The following is a 22,964-nucleotide window of genomic DNA, read 5'->3' on the forward strand; positions in this document are numbered from 1 at the left end:
GAATGAATGCTCCAGCCCAAGGACAATGACAATATGATAAAAATAATTCTCACTAAGTTTCCAGAAAGGAGGAGCTTATTGATATTTATTTCCATTTGACAATAAAATTTTTCGTTCAAATGTTATGAAAAGTAAACCGGTAAGTAAAATACTTGCGACTAACAAGTGGCTATGCATCTTACACTCAAAAATATTTTCAGTAAAGCACTACCAAAGCATCAGCGTAAAGAGCAAGAGGTAGAATAATGAGGGGTGCAGCCCTCTCAAATGCAGAATACTCCCTCTTAGTATAGGTTTCCATGTTGATTATACTGTACTAATTAAATTATAATTATTTAATACTTTAATGAATCCAGTTTGAAATATATGTTTGTAGCATTTTGCTGAGATGTCACTTACAGTTTACAACCTTTTTCGTGGGATGTTTAATTTTCGCAATACCGTTATGGAAAAGCTTAACTTTAGTGTGAAGAGCAAGGTTTTAAAAGCCTGACAGGTCCTGTTTATGTTTTGGATAACCCTGAATTTGATATTAAAAAAGGAAGAAATTTTTTTTCCTCAAATAATTTTAAGGGGCACTTGCTAAAACTTAAAACAAATAGGAACAATCCCACATATAAGGAAGGTCACCTGCCTTCAAGCCCACTCCTGGCCTTTACGCTGAAGTTCCGGTTCTATCTAGCTTAGTTCAGTTAAACTAAGATGTAGTTTGTTTTTTTAGTTCAGTTTTGTATGAGAAATGGTTATTAAGGGCTCAGCAACTCTGTATTTTCGAAGTATTAGTGTGTTTCTGTTCTAAGTTGGTACACGTAATAAAATATTTTACTGAACGAAAAAACAACGAATGAATTTTGATTGGTATTATTTTGTGAGGGTTTTCCGAAATAGGGCAATGCATAAGACGTGAGGGAGAGCTTCTGCATTGTAAATGCTAGCTAGTAGATGGCTGTTGAAATGGAGTTAGCATGTGATAACAGGGGCATAATATGTCAAAATTTGACTCGTTAAGATGATCAATGAGAAGCAGCCTCATGTGTTGAAAGTAAGACCTGATGGGGATGTCCAAATACACTCAATGACTAGTAGACTGAACTACTGAGTTTCTGAGTTATATTAGCTGGTGAGTTAAGCACTTATAATCGAACAGGACAATTTTGAATTTCAAGTTCAAACTGGAGCCCAAGTTTGAGGTATTCATCTTGAAAGATGCCAAAAATTTCCTTGATCCGCTGCAGCATACGACTGAGATTCAAGATATATCATCCTAGTAACACACTAAGGACAAATTAATAGATTACAGTGTCAAGAAAGAAGGGGGCTGGTTGTAGGGCTCCAGGATAAAATTGTTGAAAAGATCAGGAAAAGACACTACACCATATTAGGCACCTTCTAAGACAGGTATAAACTATCTCCAAGTAACGGAAGAAATATTTTTATTTGGTGGAGGCTTCAGGCAGATAAATTGCAGTAATTACACATCCCTGAGTGTGCGACTGATATCTAGGTTTAAGCCAAGTATTGCAGAGATTATTAGTGACTCAAATGCACGCCTAAAAACGTGACTAGCAAGAACTAAACTTTTCCCCGCTGATTTCATGTCAGTAAGTGCGTTTGCAACTACAGTCAGTGAGTCAGTTCAGCCACTTTTTGTTTGGATCCAAATTGGTGTGGAGATGCATGAAAAATTGCTTGCACCTTATCTCGGAAAAAGAGCTGGAGAACTTCACATTAGAAGTTAAAACAGTAATGGGACGAGTGGATATACATTGCGGATCAGCTTTACCTTTCTTAGGAATCGGAGTAAGGTTTTAACTAGAGAATGTTGAACGCATAGTGGACTGCGAGAATATCGTCTGCATCAAATGTGGTGAGGTGTAGAACAAAAGAGGACTGCCATTCTTTAGAAGCATCACTCCCACGCAATCAACATCGCAGGAAGACTTCCATTTTAACTCTTGGATCGAGATGGCATGGCGCAATGCATTTTCGGTGAAAAAGCTAGGAAGATGTCCAATTCCCTATTATACAGGTCTTAAAGATAGGAAGTTCTGCAGATGAAAATTCGGTTTCAAAATTAGCGTACCACTACGCATCAAGAATACCAGGGAGGTGTAGTATGGACGCGTTAATACGGATTTGGGAAACAAGTTTGAAAAGTAGAGTGCGTTCATCATTGGCAAATATAAGTAGGGTGCGTTCATCTCAGCGCAATATATGTTGAGACTAAGACGTGCTTCCTTTTTTGAAGGGTTTTCTGTAGTGTACAAGAGGTGGAAAGAAACTCGGCTTTGATGTAGAATAACATCTAGAGAAGACGCAAACAACTCTCTGTTGATTTTCGATCACTCACAAGAAAGTTGATGCATTCGAGGATGTCTGCCGTCTTACAGGCTCTTTGGGTAGTTACAAAATAATAGACTAAGCCTTACATATAAATTTGTATGTAACTTGCATGTTTCACAAATGGCTTCCAATTTTTCCAAAAGTTTGAAATGAAGGATTTCTCTGCTTGTTGAAAGCTTTTATCTAATGATTGTTTTACATACTTACATACTAAACGCTTAAACTACAATGCGAGCCTTCTAAAAAAGAATAAAGAACGCAAAGTAAAGTTTTTCATTAAATTTACTCTCAATTTCCACCAAATTGTTTAACCAAGAATTTCTGAGCTTGTTAACTACATATAAGAAATAGAACTAAAAAGCCGAGTGCAATAAGTAAGTAGTTAATTCAAAACGTTTAAAATACACCGAAAAAGTATTTAAGGGACTTTGAAATCACTAATTTTAAATATGAAATTAAGATTGTCATTCGAAGTTCTCAGAACAAAATACGATATGAAGCATATACATTGGAGAAATCCCCCCAAAATCAATCAGATTTCATCAAAGGCCTAATGTTTTCTGATCTTTTAATAATAAATCTGTGATAGATAATATAATACAGAAGTCCAAAAGAATGACTCACTAAGTTCATATTTCAGAGACGGTGTTTTATTTTCAACAAACTTAGGTATTTAAAGGGCTTTAAAGTCTCTAATATACATGTTACGGTGAATGTCCGAAATCTAGTTAATGTCAACATTCACCAGTGAAGATTAGAAATTCCCTTTTCTCAGCTTCGATTCAATTAGCTTCGTGAATCAGCTTTTTCAGTCTTATGCAACCTATGATGGTAAAAGTTAAAGTTAGCTTAGATTATGTTAGTTTAGATTAGGCTAGGTTGAGTTAGATTATGTTAGGTTAAATTTGGTTCTAGATATTAGAAATGGGTTAAAACCTAACATAAGCTAACCTAGACCAACCTAATCTCATATAACCAAACTTAATCTAACCTAACCTCCCATCATCAAACACTGCATTAAATTGATAAAATTGACTGGGAATGGTGACTGAATCCAAGGAGTAAAAAAAGTATTTTGGACATTCACCGGTGAATGTCTGTCGACATTAACTAATTTGTGGACATTCACCGTAACATATGCATGACTCAGGAAACATAGTATGGAGTTAAAAAATTCCACAAATAGTTCCAAATTTCAAGAATATAATTTATGTGAGAGTCGTGCTGAGGTTGTAATTACAATTAGGAGGTTCAAAATCAGAACACCGCAAGATCACATTTCAAAAATGGTTTTGATTTTTATCACGTTGATATTAAATATTTTGAAGTCCTCTATTTAAAATAAGAGACGGAAACTTTGATTTGATGCTCATGGAACAAAAAACCTATGAAAAATATACGTTATACAAATGTCTTGCAATTTATGTAACAATTTTCTGAAGTCCTAAAGCTAACCATGGTAAATGAATTACTCGGAAAAACGGAACCTAGTTTCCAAAATAATTATCTAGTTTTTAACTACTATGACCACTTCTACCACGACTACTTACACCACGGTGACTACTTACACCACGGTGACTACTTACACCACGGCTATTCTTACACCGACTTTGCTCACCAGGACTACTCCTAACATACCAGTTACTGTTACGAGATTTTCCACTGCAACTAATACCAAACCAAACTACTTTCCCTTTAACTACTCCTGTCCCTCCTATCCCTGCCTTTTCTATCCTGACGAGAACTACTTTAAGAGTCTAATATGCAACACATTTTATGGTATTTGTCCTTTTCGTACCATTTCTTTAAATCTTCTTTCTACATCAATTTAACCAAACGACATAGTTTCCAGGAAAATGCAAGTGGTATCATTGAATGTTAGGGGCTTAAGGAGGGTAGTAACACAGTAACACAAGGAGGGTAGTCATCTTTGTTAATTCCTGTTTACTTTAATTTTGACCCTACTGTGCAATTTTAAACTTTGGAACTTTGATTGTTTTGGGGCTGATTTTATCAGTTATAGAAAGTTCTGTTCGTCTTAAGTTTGATATCTTACAAAAGCTGATTACTACTCGCTTTAGATTTTAGCTGTGTTCTTTAATTTTAGTGAGAAAATTTCACTTTTTGTAAATAATGAAAAGCATTGAATATGAATAAATCGTAAGTTGATGATTTGCCCATTTTACTGACTTCCAATGGAACCTGCTTACATTCTCTAGAAATACTTTCCAATATCCGCCAACGTCTATAACAAAGGAGTTCTTAGCAGGTTTAATGAAAGGCTAAAATAGAAGCTGAAAAGCTAAACACAGTTAATATATATCTCATAAATGACATTCAATATTTACCAAAGTTAGCGTGTAGGGAAGTTCGATGTCCTTTATTACATTCCTTATTTTTTTCAAATATCCGAAAAATCCCTTAGCTCAAAGACAAAAAAAATCAGAAAATCACAAATGGCATTCTATCTCTTTTGGGTTTCGAAGGGATCGGCAATCCCAAATTGCATTGAAATTGTGCTCAAGCCTAGCCCAAAATAGTTATTTTGATAACTGAGTCCTGGTGAAAGACCTTAATATACTATTATACACGCGACAGCGAACGAGAATCAAAATACTGAATAGGCAAAAAAAATAATCACATAAAAACAGAGTCAGTGAGGGGGGCTTATTCTTCAGACTTTGTTGAACATATTGCTCATGATTCTTTCGATATAACTCTGTGGTAGTTTCCGAACGGAAAAAAAAGGTATTAAGGTAAAAATAAGAACAAATAAGTAATTACCACAGTAACATTGAAACGAAAAGTTTTAGCTAATTAATAAGTGCAAATGCAGAAAATATATCAACGAAATCTCTAATTTTAGCAACAATCTTATTTGAATTGTTCCAGGGGTGATAGGTCTGGTTTTAAATATACAATCCCAATCCATTTAGTTTGATATTTGAAGAAAATCCATCCAGTCATTTTAAGACCAAATATGATTAAAAACGAAAAGAATTTAATTTATACACTGGGAAAAGGATTTCCCCATTCTCTATAACTTTTAGTCTTTGACATTAGGCATACTAGTTTGATTTTTGTTGATATTTTAATAGAATATTATCGTTCAGATGAAAAAATAAAGAAGCAAGAATTAATATTGTGAGTTGATGATATTGTGAGTTGATGCCGTTTGAGCGTATAGATTCAGTCTTTTCTAAGGAAAATAGGACACTGTTTAATTTTTTACTGCTCTTCAAGGCCGTATCCAGGGGGGGGGAGTTACCCGGTTTGAACCCCCCCCCCCACCCAAAAACCAATTTTTGACCGAGTCAAAAATAAGTCGAAAATTAGTAAAACCTAGGTAAAAATCAGTAAAATTAGTCGAAAACTGAGTCAAAAATTAGTACTCCCCCCCCCCCCGAAAAAAAATCCGCCCTTGCTGCTCTTTGTATTTATATAGATTTTCTTGGTTTTTACTTTCCCTCTTTGCCAAGCTGTCACATTCTCTAATGACCAATGGTCAAAATTGCTATCCAACTAAATATTTTTGGCAAAGAATGTGCAAAGTTTCATGTTTTTGGAATTGAGGGGGGAGGCTGATGTGCTTGATATTTTCTTGTCGGAATGCTGTAACTTTATTGTTATTTTACTTCGTGATTGGTTCCTAAGGATTAAAAGTATTTTTACGTAGTATTAAAAATAGTATTAAAAGTAAAGTAAAAGCATTAAAAGTATTTTTCTGTATGGCTTAAAAATATTTAGATAGAAAATATGAATTAACGAATATACGAACAATTAAGGATTGTGATATAAATCAGTCTTTAACTGTGTTTCATTATTGTCCGCCAGAGACTTTATCATCTCAGCCTCGTATCTGTAAGCTTATCATTTATTTTTTTATTTTTTTGAGGAATAAACTGAAGACTTTTAAACCCCCTCAGGAAAACTATTCCAGATTATTTTAGTTCAAGGTGAAGTTTCTTTGAAGAGGTTGACTCAAGTCTAGAGATTTTTCGATAATCAGACCAATCAATTTCCAAGCAGACGATAAATGGTTCATTTTATTGTTGGATAAGGAATAAGACTTATTTGTTTAATTAGAAAAGAAATTTAAAAAATCACCATGAAATGGTCACGAAAGTAAAATATAAATAAAGCTATAGTAACAGTGACTCGATAATGAAATTATATAAATACCAAATAGAATTGTTAGAACTAAGCAATAAATGTCAAATAAACTTACAGATTGATTTGGCAATGGCGATATGCTCAAGTATAGAGACCACTGATAAAAGAATAATTCCTAACCCAAAAAACTGCAAACAGTCCAAAAAACCAATCGGCGTTGTATCAGTTATCGTTCTGCAACAGAGCAAAGCATTATAAATATTGCTTTCTAAGAATTTTTTCTCAAAATTAGGACACCTGTAGTAACATACATTTTGATCGTAATCTTTTGTGTTGAACTTGAGGAATTAATATTCCTTTTAGAAACAATACTAATTTGCTATCAAAAGATCAACCATCCGAGGAATTTGATAACATAGCTATCTGCCTATTGGGAGGCAACTGTGAGGACTGATCTATGATAGCCCATCTCCGGAATTTTCACAACAAAAAAAAAATTCACAAACAATACAATTAATCTTTAAAATATACAAGGATGAGACATAGTCTTTATATACGTACACATATTTTTTATTCGCCGCAAACTTTTGTTTCTCTTAAATATATCGTTCAATTTATTAAATTTTTAATCAATTATTTATTAATGCGATGAATGTTAAATTAATTAATTCATTGACTAAGCTTATATTCAAAGCCTGTATAATGTGTACAATTTTCTGATTCGAGTGATCAATGGAGCAAGACATGAAGGGTTTCTTGAATTGGTATACTGGATATAACAATAAGTGTTTCATGGGTGGGCTAAACACTAGAACCTCTTTTATTATATAGTTGCTCTGGAAGTCAAACTAATACCCATTTTTTTTTTATCTTGCCCAGAATGTTTTGTGGCGTTAGCGAATTCTTTAAATCTCTACGGAGAAAAAGACTTGGAAATTTAAAACTTGCCGATTAGTCGCCGTTTCTAGGGTTCTGTTTTTTCTTTTCTTTTTCAACAGATATTATTTCATGATCATCTCTCTTCGAAAGCTCTGTTTTTGACTCAATTAGATCGAGCCCAACCCGATAAGTTGAACAGTAACTATATTTCTTTGTAAGGAAAAATTTTGATTGACGTTTAACTGAATCTCAGATCTTAATGCCTCCTCCTTTAAGATACTGTTTCAAAAAAATATAAAAGTGCTTTTAGTACTCAATCTTCAAATTTTCATGGCTTCAAGACACAATTTGAATTGAGTTTTAATTAAATCTACAATCAGCTAAACGCCAAAGAGTGCTTGCATTTAACATGAATGTCTTCTATTAGTAGGATTCTTTTCTTTGTATAGCATTGTCATTGATGAATAGTAAGTACTTTGGTTTTGGATAATATGCAGATGATTGGCTACTTTTAAAAAAGGAAAAGGTCGTATATGATTACCTATAATGTACTTTTGACAAAGTGGTTCTTTGATACTCAGCCCAATTTAAATCAGAAGTAAAGAAAAATTATACCGAACACATACAAATAATATTTTTTGGGATATTTGGTATTTGCTGAATATTCAGAAGGAAATTTGACGAAATTGCTCTGTAAATAAAGCATAATTTAAGAAAAACAGAATGTATTCTCCTTACAGCAAGTATGATTAGACTTATATAATCGGATTTGTTTTTATGGTTAATTCTTATTATAATTCTGAACTGAAGCAGGAGAAGCCACTGAATAAATTAAATTTTTAAGGCTTCATCATAATATGGCTTTAAACAGTGGTTATATTCAATTCATTTGAGTACAAACTCTTTCATAAGCCTCGCTTCGAGCAGTTTGTCTAAAGGGACACTGAAGACCTACTTACTGCCTTTTCTATTTTGAAAACTTTTCTCGTATCACATTTTTATGCTTCTATATATGGATCCTCATAGTCACTTGTCTTCTAACCTCAGACAATTTGAGACAATTTGCTGTCTTTTCATCCTGCAGTCTTTTCAAAGATATTTGATTATTAAAGCGAGCCCGATTTCTAACAACGATATCTACTAAACTTCAAACTTTTGATTTTCTTTTTCAAGATTTTTGAATTGTTGTAATACCTTGTTAAAATATATAAACATATTTTTGCAACTACCAGTTTTTGGCGCTGTATACAATTTAAGGTTTTTTCATACTGTGTCCTTTCAAAGATATTTGATTATTAAAGGAAGTCAAATTTCTAACAACGACTTCTACTAAGCTTCAGACTTCCGGTTTTCTTTTTAAGGTTTTTGAATTGTTAGAATTCCTTGTTAAAATATATACAAATGTTTTTGCAATTACCAGTTTTTGCGCTTTACGCAAATTAATATCTTTTCATATTGCGGTCTGTTCAAAAATATTTAATTATTAAGGCTAGTCTGATTTCTAACAGCGATACGTACTAAGGTTCCAACTTTTGGTTTTATTTTTTAGGGTTTATTAATTGTTGTAATCCCTTGTAAGAATAGAGAATCATTATCTGTAATAATTGCAAATTTTCGTTATTTGGGCCTTCCTACTGACATTATATAAAGGGTTGTGTTCAAATAGATGTTATTTTTTTCTGCTGTGTCTTTTCAAAGATATTTGACTATTAAAGGAAGTCAAATTTCTAGCAACGATTTCTGAATTGTTGTAATCCCTAAGCTTCCGACTTCTGGTTTTCTTTTTTAAGGCTTTTGAATTGGTGTACTCCCTTGTTAAAATATATACAAATATTTTTGAAATTACCAATTTTTTTCTTTACGCAAATTACTGTCTTTTCATACTACTGTCTTTTCAAAAGTATTTGATTATTGAAGCTAGTCCGATTTCTAACGACGATATTCACTAAGCTTCAAACTTTTGGTCTTCATTTTTAAGGTTTTTGAATTGTTGTAATCCCTTGTCAAAATATCGAATCATCATTTGTAATATTTGCAAATTTTCGTTTTTTGGCCTTCTTACTAACATTATATAACTGGTTGCATTCAAACTTGTAAGCTAAATCACGTAGCGAGTGGATTTATCTAAAACAAAAACTAGTTTTAAAATTTTCAGGTATTTTTCTACTTTGAAAGAGAATATTAAAACTATTGTTCAGGCACCGTAAATATTTTTGCATTTCATATAATAAATTTTGCGGTTCTGAACTGAACTTAAAAAAAATTTCAACCTTTTTTTCATGTGTTAAAAGGACATTGTTTGTGCTTATAAGAAAGGAAATTCGGTAATGACGTTTTTTAACAACGATTTCTACTAAGCTCCAAACTTTTGGTTTTACTTTCTAAGGTTTTTAAGTTTTTGTAACCCCTTGTTATAATATATACAAATATCTTTCCAATTACTAGTTTTATGCTCTTTACGTAATTTAATGTCTTTTCATACTAGAGGTCTATTCAAAAATATTTGGTTATTACCGCAAGTCCAATTTCTATCAGCGACTTCTACTAAGCTTATGACTTTTTTTTAAGGTGTTTGAATTGTTGTAATCCCTTGTCAAAATATATACAAATATTTTTGCAATTACCAGTTTTTTTCTCTTTAAGCAACTTTATATAAACTTCTCCATACATGAAAATCTTCAATTTTTCCACGTAAGTCTGACAACTGTGACAACGTCATTGCAATACGGATGTATATAAAAATGACGTCGCTCACTCACTTGTTTTCCAAAAATTAAGGCTCTTAACGAATTTTCTCAAACTTCTGACCTATTTTGCTTGTTTTTTAAGGCCAAAATATCCCAGAATGCCAATTTTTCAGATAAATATAGAGCCACTTTCGAGAAAAAATACATACATACATAGATACATACACAACTATTGCTCGTTTATAAAGATAGCATATATCTTATTACCCGTTTAAAGTAGGTATATCTTTCGAAACATTGAATGAAAATGACGGTAATTTAACCTCGGGCACTCCTGGCTCAATATAACCTAAAATAAAGAAATGAAATTAAAATTAAATCTAGGAATACACTTGCGCAATTCTTTGGAAAAATATTCCTTGGACACTAGGTGTATAGTTGTTAGGTAATTCAAATTTTGTCATTTTTTTCCCGTTTTCCTGGTTTTTTTTCTTTAAATTTAGGAAATTGTCACTCAGTATAATAATAAGGATAATAATAATAATAATCTTTATTCGTTCCTTTACCACACTGCAATAACATGGGTATCGTCAAACAAAAGTACAGAAAAAAAGAAAACACAAATGATGAGCCATCACCTCGACTTCAAGACACTGTTGTTGTAACACCTGACGTAGTAGGGCATGAAAGAGTTTAAAAATCTTGTCGCCGAGTGTGTAGGCGTGCATTCTAATAGTTTTTTTTTCCCTCTTTTAGAGTTGGCAACCTTGTTTTGTGTGCGTGGGTCTCTGAGGCTGGATTTCTCGGTGTTTTGAGGACTTCAGGATGTCAGCCTAAAACTTCCTTAACATTTCATGCCTCCTTTCATCCAGGGTTGGGAGCTTGAGTTTGCTCAAACTTTGTTGATTGTGTAAGTAATTTCGTCCAAGAATCATTTTGGTGGCTCTCTTCTGAATTGTTTCCAGTTGGTTTCTGAGTTTCTCTGTAAGCGACGGGTGCCAGACAGGACAGCCATACATTATTACGGGCATGACAAAACTTTTATAGCACGAAAGAAGGAGTTGCTCTGTCATTCCAAACGTTCTGAGACTTGCGAAGGATTTGATAAAACCAGCTGCTTTTGCTGTGATCAGGCTGATTTCATTTCCGAACAAGAGATTGTCACTTAATATGATGCCAATTATTTTTACTGATTTCTTTGTTTGGAGGGGTGCAGGTTCGTCTATGCTCTTCTTCTTTAGGAAGTTGATATGCATTACACAGGCTTAGCTGGAGCTTCATTTTATCGGTTTGATGTTGAAGCTCTTCAACCAGGGGAATAAGTTGATTGGGTGCTTCTGACAGGAAGTACAACAGGCTTAACGAAAGATCATCTACAAATTTATACCTCTGTTTGTGTTGCCCCATCAGTCGATTCAGAACTGTTGACGAGCAGAATGAAAACTTGCGATGGGACATAAGAGAAACTGCAAGACTTCCAGGGTAATGGCGTCGTTGATTAAAGTCTCATGATCAAGTGTATCAAAAGCTTTTACAAAATCAGAAATTATTATTTCAGCAAGGGTCTTGGGAATTTCTATGTACTCTAGTAGATCATAAATCAATGTGACCAGATAATGTGTTGTGCTGTGTCCTCGACGAAAACCAAACTGCAAAGGATCAATTTTGTGTTCTATTTCTGCTAGTAGCCACTGTAAAATGAAATATTCGAAGACTTTGAAATTGGACTGAGATTGGATGGTGAGGTTGGTGATGTTTTCTTTAGAAATGGTGTGATAAATACCTATTTGAACTTATCTCGGAAAATGCCTTCCAATACGCACTGGTTATACACCATAGCCAATGGTGTGGCCAGTAATGGGAGCATGCCTTCATCAGGCTTATAGGAATTTCACCAGGCTTTCCTAATGTATAGGTTTTCGAGTTTTTCTTGGACCTGGGAAACAGTGATGATAGGGATGGTTTCGATTGGACCATTCTCTGGCAAAGTATTGAGAGGAGACGGTTGGTGGTAAACATTTTAAAGGTATGCATTAATTGTTTCTGCCGTTATATTCTCTTCTTTCTGAGCCCTCAGGGTTGATTTAGACTTCTGCTGTCTCATTAGCTTCTGTACAGATGTGTCGAAATTTCTTAGTTCACTGGCTTTCTTGGTTTTCTTGGAACTTAGTGACCATATAGACGCCTAGCTTAAATTAGTAGTCTGACTACTATGTTTTTCTTCCGTTTATATTCTTCAGAGTGTGGCTTTGTCTTATAAAGCATGTCTTGCTCTGCCATTACTGCTTTAATTGTCGGAGTATCCCAGGGTTTATTATGTGCCCTAATTGTAACTCACTTTTCACAGAAGAATCGTTCGTCCTCTTGAATCGTTTGCTCATAGAGGAGTGAGTGGTACTTCTGCCAAAGGATATAAGTAGAAATCACCATGTGTAGTGAAGATCAAGTTAAGGGTGTTTTATCCCCGTTTTTTCACTTTAACTATTTGATGAAGGGATGCAGAGCTTTCGATCCAGTTTGGCTTCAGGTCGTTGAAGTCCCCACAAACAAATGTTCCAGCATATGGATATTTTGTTCTGATGAAGTCGCAACTTTGTTGAAGATATTCCACTAGTTGTTGCCGATATAGTCCTCTTGGTGGGAAATATGCCGTGGCGTATATCAATGACGATACTTGACGAGGTACGCCTTTTGGTCGTGCCCACAGCCACCGAATTTCGATTTCATGGTCCTTTGGTACTGCGACATCCAGAGTCCTCTGAGGTACGTTTTCTTTGCAGAAGAAACCGACACCGCCACCGTGCATCATGGGCTCTCCTTGATCCGCTGCAGCGTAGGGAAATATAACAGGAATACCCGTCAATCATGGCCAAGGTAGAAGACGGGATCCATGTTTCTGTCATGCAAACCATGTCAATGTCATTTTTCCTTAGGAAAACTTCCATATCCTCTGCCTTGTTATTGACAGATCGGACGTTTGACATGGCTTTTGTGGAAAACGATAAGATTGGATTCGCCTTGTATCAAAACTTGTTTTCTTTTTCTCTCTTATCAGGTTGCATGAAGAAGGATCAAAAGGCTCTAGTTTTAGATCGTAAGTACCTGTTGAGATGGAAGGGATAGTGTTTAATTTTGACTTTTTTTTTGTCTCCGTGTTTAAACAAGCGCTTCCTGTACTGGACTGCTGGTTGCTTTCATATAAGGCCTCTCCGTCGTCTGGTAACTGTTTGGGAAGCTGTGACCAGGGCCCTTTGCTGGTAAGTTGAACGAGATGAGATGCAGTAGCTGCGCCTTCGGTTGTGATTTCGTTTACGGTCGGGTTGGTGGAGGTCCGTTTTTGTGTTTCTCCAACCATTCTGTTGTTGGAGAAAACCCTGGTGGTATTTCTTGCTGGTGGTATCTGAGCCAGTTCCGTAAAAAACTCGCAACCTCCATTTGGTTGATTCTTTCGCTTCTGGCGGGTGGTGGAATAGAGCTAGTCCCCAGTTTTTTGGTGTTTCTGTTTTATTCTGGCCAGTTTTTGGATTTGGGGTAGGTTTGACGTCTGCATGATAGTAATTGCAGCGAAATACCCTGATGCAAGCGCCTGCCGCAATTTTTTCGCTCTTTTCAGCATCGATCCCTCCGTAATTTCCTGGAGCAATGAAACAGCCTCTACTTGTTTGGTGGTCTTGGTAGATCGGCGGCACTATTTCTTCATGTCTGAGTCGGCATTTTGATCCCCATTTACAGTTACCTTTTTTGAAATAGAAGCATGAATCTTTTGGTATAGGATCATTAGAATTTAGATTTTTCCGTAGAGAGAGGTCAAATTGGGAGTTTTGAATCACATGGGAATTGTCTGTTTTGGCTTCTATTTTGCACTTCTTGGTCTGAGCTATTCATTGAACAATCCGCGAAACTTTTCTAGTAATTACAAGTTCAAGCGGTTCAGTCATTGTGCCCATGCTTGAAGATGTGTGGGATTTCATGGCTCCTCCTAGTTTGTAGCTAGGACTGCATTGTCATGCACCGTTGCTGCTGTGTAGTATTTTTGTGGTGTTCGTTACGATGGCTCGATAAGCTGCATTAGTTTCCCCAACTTGAGCAATCAGCGAATTTTGCTCATGTATGAAGCGATTCTGATCTTGAACTCTTTCTATAAGGAAATCAATCAGGTCTAAGGCTAATGATGTTGTATTATCATCCTACTTCACGAGTGTAGATGCCCCTGGGACCTGATCCTCGTTCTTGTAGAGTTTAAAGGGTGTCGTTCCTACTGCCGCCAACTATAAATAGTGGCTTCCTAGACTAGTGGAAGGCTCTAGTACTTTTTTCAGCCAAGAAGAATTTGTAGACGAAACGGCACTGACTGTTGAGATGTCGGAGGATCGGCTCGTGGAAATAGCGGGGATAGTCGTCTTAATTCTAGTGTCGATTTTCGATCGGCATCTGTAGGAGGTGATTGGCAAGTCAAGTTCATCAATAATACTTTAAGATGGTTTTCCAACGAAAACAAATTTAAGCAGGTCGCACCTACGTAGTTGTCTTTCTCTGAATATGTGCCATTAGGTTTCAAGTTTTTTTCGTCAGTATTAGTATTTGAGGTATGTTTACGGTTTACCTTGGAAAGTCCTTCGGGTTAAATTCACTCGCCTTCTTCCCTTAGGGCGAAGCTTTCGGGCTTGACACGACACGGCTGACAAAACCACTTGAGTCCTCTTTTTATATCAGTCCGTCTATCCTTTATTGTCCTGTCACTACATGCTACGTGAACGTATTTCTCACACTCACAGAATTGCACAGATTTCGTGGTCAATTTTTTCTTACACAAAGGACAGAAGTTAGGAGTCTCAGATGTTTTTACCAATCTCCTCACCCTATTTTTATGTACGGGCCAGATGGCCGACTAGATGCGTAAAGGGTCTTAATGGGGTGAATGGGCTGTGTGCTAGCGACAGTTTACGTATCCAAGAGGGGCCATCTTGGTCTTTCAATGAGGCAGTGTCAATCTTAAAAGGTGGAGAGGGGCAGAATTTTTGTCAGCAGGATAAAAAAAACGTTGGGTAAAATTCAAATTTAAAATTTCAGTCAGCAGGATAAAAACGTTGGGTAAAAAATTCAAATTTAAAAATTTTTCAATATGTACAAATCCAGATCCTTAGTGGATATTTATATGCACAATTACGATCGTTATATCACGTTTCTCTCTAAGTTGTAGTAACTTTTGTTCCTTATTGTAGCATGCCGGTCGCTTCTTACCTCACGCTACTTGTTTCAGCAGAAAAATGTTGGTGAATAATCAAAAACTCATCCACAGTATGGATTTTTAAAGCATGCTTTAATACTTGGAGATTTTCTTTTGGTGAAATTTTATCCTTCAAATACGATGTACGATCCGTTTATAAAAATTTTTCTTGTAACCTAGGTTTCATGAAAACACTTCAGAATCTCTTTTATTATAAGGTCGGAGGTGTCGATTAGGAAGTGTGTTGTGAATTGATTGTTGGTTGTTTTTATTCTTGATTTAGTGTGCTTTCGCAACACTCTTTGAGGGCAACTAACCCCCCTCTCACGCCGACCTTTTCCACAATCACATCTAATCAAAAATTTTAGATAGTCATTTTATTCAACGTAGTCGAAAGTTTTGGAAATTTGGTCTTTAAGGATGACAACCCATCCCCCCAGCAACCCTCAGGACAAGGGTTGTAAGTTATGCCCTGGGAGCATGTAAAGTTTTTATAGAAAGCGATGTTGTAAAAACATCAAAAAGGGCTCATTCAATTGAAAATTGAAAAGGGTAATGCCTTTTTAATAGTCGAAAGTGATGGAAGGGCAACTAACCCCCCTCTCACGCCCACCATTCCCCAAACACATCCAATCAAAATTTTGAGATATCCATTTTGTTCAACGAAGTCGAAAGTTCTGGAAATTAGATCTTTTAGGATTATAACCCCATCAGAGCCCTCAGTGCAAGGGTTGTAAGTTATGCCCTGTGGGCACATAAGGTTTATATAGAAAGTTGTTGTAGAAATTTCAAAAGGAGCTCATTTGATTGGAAATTGAAATTGCCCTTTTTAATAATCGAAAGTGAGTGGAGAGTAATTAACCCCCTCTCACGACCACCATTTCTCCAAACAAATTCAATTAAATTTAAGAGACGGCCATTTTGTTCAACGTAGTGGATAATTTTAGAAGTTATGTCTTTGGGGATGACAAACCCCCCAGAGTCCCCAGGACAAAGGTTGTAAGTTATGCCCTGGGGGCATAAAAGGTTTTTTAATGATAGAGTTGTCATGAAAAGCTTCAAAAGGGGCTCATTCAATCGGAAATTGAGAGGGCTAGTGCCCTTTTTAATCGTTGAAAGTGATTGAAGGGTAACTAACCCCCCTCTCACGCCCACCATTCCCCCGACCACATCCAATCCAAATTTTCAGATATCCTTTTTGTTCAACATAGTATAAAGTTCTTGAAGTTAGGTCTATTAATATGACATCAACCCACCCCCCCAGCCCTCAGGGTAAGGGTTTTAAGTTATCCCCTGGGGGCATAATAGGTTTTTATTGAAAGAGTTGTTATAGAAACTTCAAAAGGGCTCATTTGACTGGAAATTGAAAGGGCTAGTGCCTTTTTTAATAGTTGAAAGTTAATAGAGAAAAACTAACGCCCCTCTCCCGCCCACCATTTTCCCAGACACATCCAATCAAAATTTTGAGTTACCATTTTGTTTAACTTCAAAGGAAGTTCTGGAAATTAGGTCTTAGAGGATGACAACAACCCTCACAGCCCTTTGGGTAAGGGTTGTAATTTATGCCCTAGCATATAAGGTGTTTATAGAAAGTGTTGTCATAGAAACTCAAAAAGGGCTCATTCGATCGGAAATCGAAAGGCCTAGTGCCCTTTTTAATAGTCGAAAGGGAATGGAAGGCGTGACTTTTTTATAGTAAAGATCGATGTGGGTATAATGTATTATTTTCTTGGTCTTGTTGTTGTTTAGACCAGGGCACTTTGTATCGAAGGAGTTGTCGTAAGAACTTTGAAAAGGGCTCATTCGATTGAAAATAGAAAGGGCTGATGCCCTTTTTAATGGTCAAAAGGGATTGGAGGGAATTTAATCCCCCTCCCACGCCCACCCACCCATTTGACTTTATGTTTAAAAACTAAATGTTGCCATTAGATTAAATCAAAATGCACTGTGTTAATGCTAATTCCCAAAAAGGCATCTCAGCAATATCCCAAGAATTACTGAGGGTATTATGTTCAAACTTTCGGGGCTGCTTCTGCTCTTAAAATTTAACCAAATCAAAATGGCGAAATTGCGTTAAAGCTATGAAAGAAAGGAAACAGGTTTTTTGCGAAGGGAATTAAGTTTCCCATTACAGGTAAACTAGAGGTTGTATGAACGTTAATTAAATACTCCTGTTTTTGTCCAGATTTTTAAGAGGTTGTATGCTGTTAAAAATTGCTGAAAATTTTTCTCCAGCATACAAATAGCAGGCTAAACTATAAATTCTTAAAAAACGAAAATATTTAAAGTATTATTTTCTTTTTCTTTGAAAAGATTCAGAATATAATTTGCACTTTACGAAAAAAAAATACAAATGAATGTGCATTGTCAGTTTAATATACATATACTAATATTTAGCAATCAAAACGTTAGTATTATATCATTTATTAAAGTTATGAAAGTAAAAATATTTATATTTTTTCAATAAAGTGCATGTTCTGGCCTTGGGAAGGCATATGGGGTTTTGAGCCCTATTCATGTTAATTTCTGCTCGTTTTGAGTTTGACTCGGTTATTTATTTTAATTTCTGTACGTTTTGGGTTTCATTTATTTATCAATGGTGATTTGTGGTAGTTTCACGCTTGGTAGATTATTTGATTTTATTTTTGCTCATTTTCTGTTTAATGGAGTTCTTTACTTTTCTTTGAAAAACTTATTTTGTGGAAAAAGTTTTTTTAATTAATACGCATAAAATTGAAATTGGTCGATAATTTGCCGGATCATTTCTTGGTCCATCTTTATACATAACAATAATCCATGCGCACTTGAGAGCATCCGGAAAAACTCCACGTTCAAATGAAAGATTAAAAAGTTTTGTTAGAGGCAAAACTATTGAAGGAAGAATAGATTTAATTACGTTAGTAGGGATAGAGTCTGGCCCAGATGCGGACGAGTTTTTCAAGCCATTAACAATTTTGTAATTTCATTTACTGTTACTGGCTCTAGAAACATAGACTTAACACAAGACGGCCCGAGGTAAGATCTAAAGTCCGGCTTAGGCCAAGACAAAGTAACTGTAGAAGCAATATTCTTACCTATATAACCTAAAATTGAAGTGAATGCCTCTTGGACATTAAGCTCATCCTCCACAGTTTTCAAACAGTTCGTGGTAAAGAACTGTAAGTAAGAAGCGACCCGGCTCAATGGTAACCGAAACTCTAGAAAACGGTATTTTGATGCAAATAGATACATCAAAAGAATCAGATTTTAATGCTGATTTCAAATATATAAGTTTCATCAAGTTTAACCCATCAAAAGTTAGGCGCCTGAGAAAATTTGGCTGATTTTCGAAAAAAGGGGGAAAGACCCCCTAAAAGTCATAGAACCTTAATGAAAATCACACAATTATATTCCGCGTATCAGAAAACCCTACTGTAGAGGTTTCAAGCTCCTATCTACAAAAATGTGGAATTTTGCATTTTTTGCCAGAAGAAAGATCACGGGTGCTTTTTTATTTGTTTCTTTGTTTTTTTACAAGGGCTGATCGTATCGACCCAGTGATCCTAAAATATCGTGAGAGGGCTCATTGGAATGGAAATAAAAGTTCTAGTGCTTTTTTAAGTAACCAAAAAAATGGAGGGCAACTAGGCCCCCTCCCACAGTAGTAACCATATACACAGTTTCACGATTACAAGAATATACAGTGCAGTTTCACAATTACAAGAATATAGAGTGCAGTTTCACGATTACAAGAATATACAGTGCAGTTTCACCATTACAAGAATATAGAGTGCAGTTTCACAATTACAAGAATATACAGTGTAGTTTCACGAGCACAAGAATATACAGTGCAGTTTGAGGCACTTTCATCATAACGTGTTATTTTTTTTTTTAACCAAAAACTAAAAATTGTCAAATTGCGTATTTAGGAATGATTTTTTAGGAAAAGCTGTCTATCACCCATGCATCATCCACTGTTCCATTTCTTTGAAGTATGTGCTATCAGACTGGTTTCTAATTTTTAGGACAATTGCCTTTAGTCAAGACTAGTTTGTTAGGAATGTGTCGCTGCTAAAGCTAACTCTAATTGCAAAAAAAAAGGGCATAGCATTTACGAATTGGACTTTACGAACGATATTAAGTGAATAATAGGGAAAAAAACAGAGCTAGATAGCATTTGCGAATTGGATCGCATGAAGGTGGAGAAAAAAGGGTTAAACTGATTATTGGACAATTGCCTTTAGTCAAGACTAGTTTGTTAGGAATGTGTCGCTGCTAAAGCTAACTCTAATTGCAAAAAAAATGATATAAAATTCGTGAATTGGACTATACGAACGATATTAATTGAATAATAGGGGAAAAAACAGAGCTGGATAGCCTTTGCGAATAGGATCGTATGAAGGTGGAGAAAAAAGGATTAAACTGATTATCAGTTAAGGTAACCCCTCGGGGTTGTTAAATCATAGCTTATTTATTATAAATTTGGAACAATATCAATCTATGAAAATGGCTAAAAATGATAAAATGGTCTTGTGACTTGACATAGCTTTACTTCTTCGATGTGTTCTGTATAATAAACAAGTGGCGTTTGAACAGTGTTGTCAGTTTAAAATAGAGTCTAACGTTATAGTATACTAAAAAGTTGATACTAAGAGAGATGTAGATGGCAAGAAAAGAATTTTAATAGTGAAATTTAGAACAAACCTGAGAAATCCATGCAAATCAAGTAGTAAGGTGTATGTGAGTACGAACCTTCAAGGATCATAAGCACCAACGACCCTAACCATCAGAGACCTCAATCCCCCAAAGGTCCCCTATCCCCAAACTCGAAGGGTGCCCCCTCCCCTCCAACTTTTTGGCCCCCTCCCCCCCTTTTTTTGAATTTTTTTTTGAAGTTTTTTTTTAACTTTTTTTTTATTATTTTTTTATGATGATATATTTTTTTCAACTTTTTTTTACATGTCTTCGAATGAGATGAAACATACTTAAAACAAAATGATGAATCGATGAAAAACAAAGTACCAGCAAACGTTACAGCCATTGATCAAACAGTCAATGAACCAAATAATACCAAAGACGAAAGGTATATTGAGCCTGTCCATGACACACCAGTAAAAATTGTGTATGACTCAAAATGGAATAATGATCATTCTACTGATTACGAACTAAGAGAAGATAATAGCTACAATATCAAGAGAGAACATGGTGAACTATTTTATGTAACAGATTCAAATTCTCCAAAGTTGATCATTGATATTAATAATGTATCATAATATATTTTTGTATTAATATTCTACATAACATTATTTCATTAAAAATATATTATGCATTACATTGAAATTATTTTCATTATTTTTAGAGTATGCTAGCATACCAAACGTTTAGAATGTCTATTAAAACATTGAAGATGTAAGAAAAGGAATTTGCATACATCTATTGTCAGACACATGGGATGACATTGACAAAATCTAGGTATCAGAATGAATAAATTATTTATTAACATCAGTTGTTGGATATGTCATTATGAAAAAATTGTAAGTAAGTAAGTAACAAACTCTTTCTTGAATTCACCTCTTGGATACACAATACAGAAATTTAATTCAGAGAATTATGAACAGATATTAACAAATTCTTTATTAACATTCTTTATCGATTGAATTCGCTTCCATCAACATTCTTTGCCAGATACATCGAATAAAATTGACAAAATGTAAATATCAGAATGAATAAAAACTTTATCAACATCCTTTATCGGATATGTCGGATAAAGTTGACAAAATCTAAGTATCAGAGTCATTAAAATCCAAGCATCAGAGTGATTAAATTCCATATCAACATCCCTTTCTCGGATACATGGGATAAAATTTACAAAATCTAAGTATCAGAGTGAATAAATGCTTTATCATCATCATTTGTCGGGTATATCAGATAAATTAACAAAATCTAAGTATCAGATTAATTAAATTCTATGTCAACATCCATTTCTCGAATACATGGGATAAAATTGACAAAGGCTAAGCGTCAGAGTGAATAATTTTTTTATTCACATCTTTTGTCAGATACAACGAATATAGTTGACAAAATCTAAGTATCAGCGTGAATAAGTGCTATATCAGCATCCTTTGTCAGATATGTTGGATAAAATTGACAAAATCTAAGTGTCAGAGTGAATACTTTTTTTTATCAACACCTTTTGTCAGATACATAAAATATAGTTGACAAAATCTAAGTAACAGAGTGAATAAATGCATTATCAACATCATTTGTCAGGTATATCAGATAAAATTGACAAAATATAAGTATCAGACTCATTAAATTCTATATCAACTTCCATATCTCGAATACATGGGATAAAATTGACAAAAGCTAAGTGTCAGAGTGAATAATTTTTTTTATCAACATCTTTTGTCAGATATAACGAATATAATTGACAAAATCTTAATATCAGATTGATCAAATTCTATATCAGCATCCTTTGTCAGATATGCTGGATAGAATTGGCAAAAGCTAAGTGTCAGAGTGAATAATTTTTTTTTATCAACATCTTTTGTCAAATACATCAAATATAATTGACAAAATCTAGGTATCAGAGTGATTAAATGCTTTTTTAGCATCCTTTGTTGGATATCTCAGATAAAATCCAAGTATCAGAGTGATTAAATTCTATATCAACATCCCTTTCTCGGATACATGGGATAAAATTGACAAAATCTAAGTATCAGATTGAATAATTTTTTTCTATCAACATGTTTTGTCAGATACAACGAATATAATTGACAAAACCTATATATCAGATTGATTAAATTCTATATCAGCATCCTTTGTCGGATATGCTGGATAAAATTGACAAAAGCTAAGTGTCAGAGTGAATAAATTTTTTATTATCAACATCTTTTGTCAAATACATCAAATATAATTGACAAAATTTAAGTATCAGAGTGATTAAATGCTTTATCAGCATCCTTTGTCGGATATCTCGGATAAAATCTAAGTATCAGAGTGATTAAATTCTATATCAACATCTCTTTCTCGGATACATGGGATAAAATCGACAAAACCTAAGTATCAGACTGAATAAATTTTTTTATCACCATCTTTTGTTCAAAAAGTTGAGTGGCACTTAGAGTGGCGCGCGCGCCACTCTAAGCGAACCTAGATCAACCCAACTTTTTGGATATCTCTCTCACTATGACTGTGTGTCTGACCACTCCAAGTCAGGGCGTCACTCTAAGTGAACCTAAATTAACTCAACTTTTTGAATATCTCTCTGACTATGACTGTGTGTCTGAGCGGCTGTGCTGCCTTCTATAACTGGTCTAACCTAAATTCAACGTAACGAGGCATGAAGTCAAAATGAATAGAACTTGGATTTTATGACTGTTATCTGATGTATCCGATAAAAACTTTGAAAACGAATTTATTCTTTCTGGTACTTAGATTTTGTCAATTTTATCTGATGTATCTGTCATGTAATGTTGATAATGCATTTAAGGGATGTTGATAAAGCATTTATTCACACTGATACTTAGATTTTGTCAATTTTATCCCATGTATCCGAGAAAGGGATGTCGATATAGAATTTAATAACTCTGATACTTAAATTTTGTCAATTTTATCCCATGTATTCGAGAAAGAGATGTTGATATAGAAATTAATCAATCTGATATTTAGATATTTGTCAATTTTATCCGATATAGCCGACAAATGATGTTGATAATGCATTTACTCACTCTGGT

General features: G+C 34.7%; 1 protein-coding gene across 1 annotated transcript in view; it reads right to left on the bottom strand.

The window, feature by feature from the left end:
• Positions 1–22,964, bottom strand: part of LOC148953343 (sodium-independent sulfate anion transporter-like) — a 183,519-nt gene that overhangs the window by 82,632 nt on the left and 77,923 nt on the right. The window contains exons 6-7 of the mRNA XM_089088496.1: positions 10,290–10,371; positions 6,572–6,690 (exon numbers count right to left, since the gene is read on the bottom strand). Of these exons, the coding sequence (XP_088944622.1) occupies positions 6,572–6,690; positions 10,290–10,371 (201 nt within the window). The remainder of the gene's footprint in view (positions 1–6,571; positions 6,691–10,289; positions 10,372–22,964) is intronic.

The sequence above is a fragment of the Artemia sp. Qi Xiang Cuo genome, chromosome 4 (assembly GCF_049724085.1).
Source record: "Artemia sp. Qi Xiang Cuo chromosome 4, ASM4972408v1, whole genome shotgun sequence".
Classification (NCBI taxonomy): Eukaryota; Metazoa; Arthropoda; class Branchiopoda; order Anostraca; family Artemiidae; genus Artemia; species Artemia sp. Qi Xiang Cuo.